The sequence below is a fragment of the Helianthus annuus genome, chromosome 13 (genome assembly GCF_002127325.2).
Source record: "Helianthus annuus cultivar XRQ/B chromosome 13, HanXRQr2.0-SUNRISE, whole genome shotgun sequence".
Taxonomy (NCBI): domain Eukaryota; kingdom Viridiplantae; phylum Streptophyta; class Magnoliopsida; order Asterales; family Asteraceae; genus Helianthus; species Helianthus annuus.
This window is the reverse complement of record NC_035445.2, coordinates 26,996,439-27,006,273: the sequence shown is the minus strand read 5'-3', so window position 1 is coordinate 27,006,273 and position 9,835 is coordinate 26,996,439. Positions and strand designations below refer to the sequence as shown.

Genomic DNA, 9,835 nt, shown 5'->3' with positions numbered 1-9,835 from the left:
AGCCGTTTTAGCGGGAGGGAAATACTTATATAGAAATTTTTGGGCTAGTTCATCCCAGGTGTTTACCGAACCAACTAGGAGGGCGTTGAGCCAAGCTTTTGCTCGGTCCTTTAGTGAGAAAGGAAACATTCAAAAGCGGATGGCGTCATTTGATGCTCCATTGATCCGAAAGGTATCACATATTTCCAAGAAATTAGTAATATGTAGATGGGGATCCTCGTCCGCAAGCCCATGGAAGGTTGCGGAGTTTTGGAGCATTTGTATCAAATGTGGCCGAAGTTCGAAGTTGTTAGCTTCGACATTCGGTGCATTGATAGCGGTGCCGAGATTACCCACGGTGGGACGTAGGTAATCCATGAGTGTACGTTGATCCGCCATTGGAAGTGGTTCCCCTAAAACATTCTCTTGGTTTTTAGCTTTGAGTCTTTTTCTGAGAAAGCGTTCGGGTTCTTCTAGAGGTTCTTTTATGTCTCTACTAGAACTGGAGCTCATACACTACGTAGAAAGTTCAGATGTGGTGTCCGGTTCCAAGTCCTGCAATAAAAACAGAAAAGAATGTTGGTCAGAAGGTTCACCACGGCCCCGTGCTCAGCGAACACGGCCCGTGGTTGGAGATACAGTGATTTTTTTTTTCGGATCCCTGTTACTGGAAAATTGGACACAGCCCCGTGTTGCACCGACACGGCCCCGTGCTCAGTTCTCTGTAACTCGGAAAATAAAAAACTGCCAGTGACTATGCTGGACACGGCCCGTGTTGAGCTCTGCAGAAGCTAAAAAATTAAGAAAATCATAAAAAATAAAAAAAATAAAAAATTGATTAGGCCGTTGATTCCTAACTTTCTTAAAATCCTTGTGTCCCCGGCAACGGCGCCAAAGACTTGATGTGCGTTAGGTGTAATATGTTTTAGGTATATATTTTAAGCTTTTTTTTTTACACTTTTTAGCCAAGTTTTAAATTTATAAAACACGATATTTACTAACACTAAACACACATATGGGCAAGTGCACCCATCGTGGACGTAGTATAGTGTTGGTAAGATACCTAGGTCGTCCAAGGACACAAGAGCTTTTAGTACCGGTTTATCCTCAACGTCTAATCAAATCAAAAATGTTAGAAAAAAGGTTTTAAACTAAGAAAATAAAACTAACTAAAATGCTGAAAAATAAATTAAAAATAAAAACAGATAGACAAGATGAATCACTTGGATCCGACTCGTGTATAGTGTAACCTTTGATTATTTTCGCACTTTTGCACTTGTTTAAGAGATTATCTTAGTTATTGTAGTAGGCCCCTCTTTTGAAGGTGACGTTACCCTCAACCCAGTAGTTTGAGTCAGCAAGGATACAATCCTAAAGGGTCGGATTATTGAAAGATAATTAATTAAGTTATTAATGCATAATGTGGTAGGCCCCTCTTTTGAAGGCGACGTTACCCTAGGCTAAGTAGTCTGAGTCAGCAGGGATACAGTCCTAAGTAGCCGGGTTAAAGTTTTAATAGTAGTTTAACTTATGAGGGGGTCAAAGAGTTTGGACCCCCGCCATCCAATATCGTTGGGTATTGAAGGAGGTCCTAGTAAATTTGATCCAGGTCCTTTGCAGGATCTATACACTGAACAATGGCAAGACTCTTACCAAACCGTTCCCTTAACCCCCGACCAGGTAGCCAACATACCTTCATATAGACCGTGGAGATATGAATGGTGAAAATCTTTTATTTTATATAGACAGTAAAATAATGCCAAGACACCACAGACAAACGATAAGGAAAAATCACCTTCAACATAAGAAACTAGTAATTAAAGTCATTAAGACAACCAATTAAAAAGTGCAAAAGATTAAAAATAAAAAGTATTACACTAGACACTTGTCTTCACCAAGTGATGTAAGAGACTTAGGCAAACATGGCCTTTGATTGTCAAGAACTCTTACGATCAATCTTGGATCCCGAGACGACTCATACACTCTACGATGGACAATGGATGATGGTGGTGGATGATGGTGTTGTGATGGTGGTGGGTGGTGGGTGAAGTGTGAGAGAGGTGGTGTGCCAAGGGATGAGTTGCAAGAGCTCCAAGCACTCCTATTTATAGGCTGAACAGCAGCTCGGGCACGGCCCCGTGTCCAACTCCGTCTCTCTCTTCATTAATTGTAATTCGCAATTACAATAAATGCGCCTGCAGGAGGTTTGACCACACCCTCGTGTCCGCTGGGCACGGCCCCGTGTTGAGCAGTAGAAGCTTCTATGAGTTTGTCTTTTCTGATGTCACTTGGGCACGGCCCCGTGCTCACTGAGCAGGGGGCGTGTTCAGCTTGCTGCCTTCTTGCTTTTGTTTGGGAAGATGTTGTCAGGGGATCGGGCATGCCACGTTTGTTCCTTTTCTTGTATTTATGTTAGATTTAGCTGCCTTTTTCTTCTTTTGTTCATTTGAGCTCATTTAATCCTGAAAATACAAAAGGAAGAGAAAAGCATACTTTTTCCATAGTACTAAAAAATGTTAGTTTTATGCCACAATTGATGTAATTTATATGTTGCATTTTGTGCACATCATGCATTCAAATCAATTTTCTAAACCTTTTCAAAATGAGTCAGTTAAATTGTATTTACCAGTGTAAACTGACGTATTTTCCCAAAAAGGCTAAGTGCAGTTACTAATCGGAATAGGCTGGCCTCTCCTAGCATCAAATAAAAGTCTCGCAAGCTTAGATGCCTTTAAAGTATGTTGAACAAAGTTTCCTTTCTTTATTTGATCCGCCTGTGGATCCTTTACATTCCGTTTGTAATACTGTGATATTACTTTATATCGGTTTGTAATATTTATCTTTTGCTTCCGCTGTGCATTTAAAATTGTGTTGTTTGACTATGACGATATCAACTACGTCACAATACTCCCCACCGGTCCCACCGGTAATACGTGGAAATATCGGGGTGTGACAACTTGGATAGATTGGCTACGAGAGAGAATCTTCAGAAAGGAATATCCACATCTATGCGGTTAATGCGGAAAATATCGGATATCGATCAAGGACTGATATTTGAGATATCGGTTATCGCGGTGGGATATCAGTAGTTTATAATATAATGCAAACATATATATAAATAATCATATATATATATATATATATATATATATATATATCTAGGAATAAAAATTTATAATTTTTAAGCGCCAAGTTGTAGATAATGAAGGGTTAAATCTGTGAAGTAGATAACATACGAGTAAAAATATGCAAAAGGTATATTTTTGAAGGGGTTTATTCAAAATTCCGTTCAACCCTAATACATTAGAACACAGGTCATATTGTTGCAGCCGCCATCATGCTTGCTTTGTCCTCTTTGATTTTTCTTTTTCTTCTTCTAAAACTCTCACCATAAAATGTCTTAGATTATAGACAGACATCTTTTGTTTCTGAAAGTGATTCAACATCTGAAGCCTTCTTACTCTTTCTTCTTCTCTACCTTTAACACCATAGAGCTATTTCGCCAGAGCTAACAGCGCCGCTGCCGGACCACCGCATGTTAGCCGCTATGTAGTTAATATCTTGATATATCAGTGATATATTGGTTATCGGTTCCCTACCGAAATATCCGTACAAAATATCGGTCAGAATATCGGTACCGATAATATCAGCGATATTGACTAATATTTGACCGATATTGGACCAATATATCACTGATTTTCCCGATATCAGTACCTTTCTTCTTAGTTCTACTATCTTTCTTTTTTCTTATTGTTGCTATTAGTGTTTTGAGTCTTAATTGTTAGTTGTTATTGTTAAATGTTGTTGTTTTAAGTCTTAGTAAGTTCCTACTTACTACGATTGTTAATGTTTTGCAAGTTGCAAAAGGTTAATTTGTTAATGGTAGGAGAGTATACTGAATTGTTAGTGTTAAATTGCTATGTATATAAATTTAGCATGATATTAAAATTACCGATATCCTACCGCGATGACCGATATCTCAAATATCGGTCCTTGACCACTATCCGATATTTTACCGCATTAACTACTTAGGTTAGCTGGGCCAACCGATATTATCAGCGAGACAACCGATATCACAATTACAAAATATCGGTATATATCGCCAATTTTATCGGGACCGAGATTATTACCGAGATTTTAAACCGATATTCTTGTGGAGGTCCGATAACCGAGATATCGATGATATATCACCGAGATATCGCCGATATTAACTGTATAGATCCACATCCCTTCGATTTTATGCTTATTCTGTGAAGAGGAAGATGAGTCGTGTGAACATTTGTTTACAGCTTGTATTCTTGTTAACAGAATTTGGATGTCTCTTAGCGATTGGTGCAACATCCCCCCTCTATATGTTTTCGCGTTTGGAGATCTTATGGAAGCTCACAGTTTTCTTAACTTGAGTACAAAAGGAAAAAAGATTATACACGGCATCATCATGGTAACTTGTTGGTGTATTTGGAGAAATTGTGAGTGGAGGAAATAAAAATGTTATTGTTCATTTGTATATTTGAGGAAACACTGTTAACCGCATATATTTTTTAATATATTTTGAAAGTGGTTATGAGTGAATGAGGAATAAAAAGTAAAGATAAATACATAAAAAAGTATTATTTAATTAAAAGGAAGAGAAAAATATATGGTTTTTATTGTAATATAGTGTAAAAAATGATGGAAGGGATGTGAATGATAAAAGTATAAAAAATATTATTTAATTAAAAGAGAAAGAATCATAGTGATTTTTAGTGTAATTATATAAATAAATATGTTTATAAGTTCTGAATGATCTAACTATGTATAAAAATTACATTTTTATCATATATCTTGAAAACTGATTCATCATTTATCAGTTAGCTAACATAAAATGGGAACAAATTTAAAAACAAAAGTTGCTAACTTTCTTAAATATCAACTACCAAAACAAGCAACATGTCAAATGTAAGACAATTTGAAAAATAAACCAAAAGGTTAGACTAACTTTCAAATCATACCTCAAAACAAATAATACTAAAATCCTACGTTTCTACACAATCACCTCTTTGATCTTTTCTTCGTCTGTTTCGAACCCAACGTCTCGGAATCCACCGGTTCCCGGTTCCGTTTGCCCGACACTGCCGCTAGCGTAGGCGGTGCCGCTGCCCTCTTTGGTGGCCGACCGACATTCCTCTTCGCAGGGCTACCTTGTTCTTTTAATTGGTGTCCACTCGAACTCTTCTTACCCGCTTGGTCTTTCTTCCCTTCGCCACCACTACGTTCCGACACGCTCTTCGATGTGCTTAGCAACGACTCGTTGGACCGTTTAATACGGTTTAAAAACTTGGCTGCACCTTGTTTCTTCTCCTCGGCTTCGGTTAACTTCTTTTTCTTTTCGGGTTTACTGTCCGAACTCTCGTTAACGTTAGAACTCCCTTTTTTCTCCGGGTTTTCCTCGATTAACTTCTCCTTCGAACCCGTTTGTTCTTTCTTTCCCGAAGAAGATCCTGCAGCTTTAGCCGTTATCGAGCTTCGTTTCCTACAAACCACAATCGGGCCAGCTAACTTCGGCTTCAGAAGCAACGAATCAGGCGGGTCAGCGGCTCGACTAGGAGGCATGTTTGATGAGGTTTTTTGTTTTTTATTGGTGATCTTGATCATCTCGTTTAGAATAAGTTGTCGAAGATCAACGGCTGCGATTGATTCGGGGGATTGTTTGGGGAAGAATATGCGAGTGTTGTTGACAAGAAGGAGGAGATCTCGGAAGAATTTATGATTGCCATCGGAATAATATCCTTGTTTGAGTCTGGTTTGTAACGTGTTGTGATCAATGTGTTGCTTTATTAAGTTCTTGTACCTTAGTTTTTCCTGCATATATTATTTGTTTTGACTATTAGTTACGTAATATCGTAACGAAATATTATTTTTTATAGAGTTGATTAAAATACACGGAAATTCCCACTTTCAAGGTTACTTTTCACACCTCTGATGTGACCACTTAAAAGTTTTATTTCCTTTTTTTTTTTTTTTTTTTGAACGGGTTTTATTTCCTTTTTACGTTTTTAATTATAGTATTTTTTTTCATGTAAATTTAGATATATTTTCAGTCTTATCTTACATTTTGATGTCTACAAAAAAAAACATATAAATTTTTTCCATATAACATAAATTTAATTATTACATGGCTAGTTTTTATAAAATTTATAATGAATATGTATAAAATTAATTTTTATACTTATATAAAACATTATATATTAAAGTTACAAATATAAAAAGAAAATATATGTTAAATAAATACCTAAAATATATTTGAAAACTAATTAAGTCACGTCAAATACATAAATAAATAGAAATTATACGTGTCCATACTTTTGGTCAGGAGGAATTTCATGTCCTCCCAAGCTTTATTAATTAGACATTTTCTATGAAACAATTTTATTCATATATAATTTGAGATTTGAGAAAACATATTATTTTGTAAGTTCAATGAAATTTACCCATTTTGATTATGTTATATAACAGTTTCAATTCAAAGTTTTCAAAAGTTACATTATAAGTCTCGATTGTTACCAACTTTCTAGACCAACCATGTAATTAACTTTTATTGTTATTATTTGAATGGTTGATAAAAAAATATATATACATTCTATTTTTATAACAAATTTACTTAATGATGTTTTAGTAATCATTATTTCGTAAATAAAGATGCAAAATTTATATTGCCTATTTATAAAAGTCATTTTTTTTAATCGTTTTAAATTAATTAAATCTATAAATATATTTATTTATTTATTTATGCAAACAAATTTAAAAAAGGTTGTGTAAAATGATATACCTGACGATCGAGCCGCCGCTCAAAGACAACCGAGCCAAGCTTCTGAACCTTGTGCAAAAAATCAACCAACGGCAAGGATCGAACCGGAATACTATCTGTACATTCATCATCCTCCTTACAATCTCCACGTGGCACCCTCTCATTCCTCAACTTACTAGCCGAGCTTCTCACGTCTGAGTTCTTTCCCTCGCTTTTCGACTCACCCATTGACTCGCTCCTCGGTTCACTCTTCGCCGGTTCACTTCTCACCGGTTCTTCACCTTCCGGTTCACTTTTCTCACCGCCGGTTTTCACTCCGTTTCCGCTTTCCGGCTTGTTGTCACCGGTTTCTAGGTTTCCGTTAGATCCGTTAACCGACTGATTCTCGGGTTCGGTATCAAAGTCGCCGGAAACCGCCGGTTCAGGCGTTGTGTTCGCCGTATCGGATTCAATCTCGACGTTTCTGTGCCCTAAATCGGAGTTTTTCGTTAAATCTCCACCGGTTTTCTCACTTTCTTCCGTCAATTGCTTCACCTTCGTTTGCAGGGACCTGAACACACGAAAAAATCACATCGAAAACCGTCAAATCTCGATGACGACGTTAAAACAAACAGAAAAATAACATCTGAAACCGTTAAATCTCTCTCATACGTTATCTAACGACGATAAACGGAAAAAATCACATCGGAAACCGTCAAATCTGTTAATAAACAACCTAACGCGCTAAACGGAGAGAAAAATCTCATCGGAAACCGTCAAATCTCTGATACGTTACTTAACGACGCTAAACGGACAAAAAAATCACATCGGAAACCGTTAAACAAGCGTCAAATCACACCGATACGTTATCTAACGACGTTAAACGAACAGAAACGGTAGATTTATCATAGATCTGTATGTGAATATATATATATTATAGGTCTGATTATTACGAGATGTATAGATCGTAATTCCGAAGTTCTCGTTGCAGTTCCAGAACTCGAACGTTTCTCAATTCATCAAGCCACGGAACAGCAGCGGTTTCGCCTGTGTCGGTGACGTCTTCCAAAACGACGTCGTTAAACCGGCGTTTGAGTTCGTCGTATTTCTGTTCACAATGAAGAGGAGTGATATGGATCGGGTCGGAGCTCCGTTTTTGTAACTCGTAGGATATGGAGGTCCAGTTTTTGGTGCCGTAGCGGTTGACGGCGTAGGCTAAGAGGAGCTCCTCCCACGTGCCCCACGCCGGCGCCGTCGTGGACGGTGGTGAGTCCTGGTGGTCCGGTTTGGTTATTGTAGGGTTCATGTCTCTGTTTTGTTGTGTTTGTTTTGTTTCTTGTTGTTCTACAGCCATCGGCTCCGCTCGGGTTTAGATTATGTGACACGGTACCGGTTTTATGAAAATTGTTAACCTTGCTTTAACTGTGTCAAAGTACAAGTTTGGCCTTTAGTTTATAAGAGTTTTACAAAATTGCCATTATCTCATTTTTGTTAGATATTGAAGTAAGGCCACGCGTTCTACGCATTATCCAGGCCATGGCCCCAACCATGTTGGAGGCGCTAGAGGCGCTACCACCACGACACCCAGGCGCTAAGGTGGGAGCAGGCAAGGGCTCAGATGGAACTACGGGTGTGGGGTCACCTTTTGTAAAAAAAAAAAAATTATTAAATATACAACCAATCTTATATCATCTTAACCTAATAACACATTTCTAGTAAAGCTACACAACATCTCCCCTTTAGAGCCTCTTTTACCAAACCTTCGTGACGCGCGTGGTATCAATTTCTTCATCGTAACGTCTATTTAGAGTCGTTCCAAGCTTACAACACATAACATAGTTTAAGTAATAAATATTCGAGTTGAAATATAATCAGGTTATATATTCATTTTTTTTTTTTTTTTTGTAAAGCTTTAGAACACATGTAATACTTTAGTTCTTTATTCTTATTTAAAGTGCACACTTTTAAACATTAAACTTCTCAAGCTCAAACACTCAAATATTTCATTTGTTAGTTGTCAACAGATGAATATAAATTTTAACTAGTGGTTACCGTATAATTTACTTTTATTGCATTCGATTAAACTACAATACAATGAAAATTTGAGGGTCTAGGTGTAAAGAAACGACACTAAATAAGCATGGCCGGCTATGATGGTGTACGGGGAGGAATTCCGCACAAGGCCCTTGATTTCGAGGGGCACGGGATTTTTAAAAAAAAAATCGATATATATATATATATATATATATAGTGGAGAGTTCAAATGAGAAGAAATTACAAATTAAGAACAAAAAGAATAAAGGGTATAAAGGTAATTAGAACAAATCATTTAATGAGTTTATCCTTTATTTTTGCAATTTAGATTAATGAACCTTAATCATTTAATGAGTCAACCTATAAAATAATTTTGCATCTTACACAATAAAAACAATCATGTACATGCTCTTACATATTCAACGTCTCCTACACCATAAAAACAATGTTTTGGTGTAAGGTAGAGAATGTGTAGGACCCCAACACTTTTAAATAATTTATGACTCATAATAAAATATGTGTAGGACACACAACACTTGTAAATAATTTTGTCACTTCTAATAAAATTGGTGTATGACCAACACATTAATGGTGGTGAAGGATTAAATTATGGTGGCATTAATAAGACTTGAGTAACTCTTTATAACATTTATTAGTATTCTAAATCAAAATGTCTATCCTACCCTTATTAATTAAATCATTAATTAAAAGTAGACAAAAATTATATCTTGATTCAAAACCATTGATCAAAAAAATAAAGGGCCTAGATTAATTTATTTTTCTTCTTATAAGAAGATTCTTCTTAAATGAACCTCTCCCTATATATATATATATATATATATATATATATATATATATATATATGTTATTTAAAAAAACTTGTAAACATATACTAATTCCAATATATGCCCATTATCAAATATTTTTAATGGTTTATAACTTAACCCACTACACATTAGGTTTATTATCTCAATACTAATATGATTTTAATAAAAATTATAACACACGACGGCAATTTCATGGACTCCTTGAATCTGAAAGGACGAGACGAACAAT

The 9,835-nt window shown here is 36.2% G+C and overlaps 1 protein-coding gene and 1 long non-coding RNA gene across 2 annotated transcripts; one reads left to right on the top strand and one right to left on the bottom strand.

Annotated features, from left to right (window-relative positions):
* The first annotated feature begins 3,310 nt into the window (after positions 1 to 3,310).
* On the top strand, positions 3,311 to 4,486 carry LOC110902470. The gene is made up of 2 exons (XR_002571138.2): positions 3,311 to 4,192; positions 4,288 to 4,486. It is a non-coding gene; the product is annotated as an uncharacterized LOC110902470 (long non-coding RNA).
* Positions 4,487 to 4,854: 368 nt separating this feature from the next.
* Positions 4,855 to 8,133, bottom strand: LOC110897493. Its single transcript, XM_022144236.2, has 3 exons — positions 7,699 to 8,133; positions 6,788 to 7,316; positions 4,855 to 5,820 (listed from the first exon to the last, which is right to left on the bottom strand). The coding sequence occupies exons 1-3, from the start codon at positions 8,097 to 8,099 to the stop codon at positions 5,011 to 5,013; spliced, it is 1,740 nt and encodes a 579-aa protein (XP_021999928.1). The 5' UTR covers positions 8,100 to 8,133; the 3' UTR covers positions 4,855 to 5,010.
* Positions 8,134 to 9,835: the final 1,702 nt, after the last annotated feature.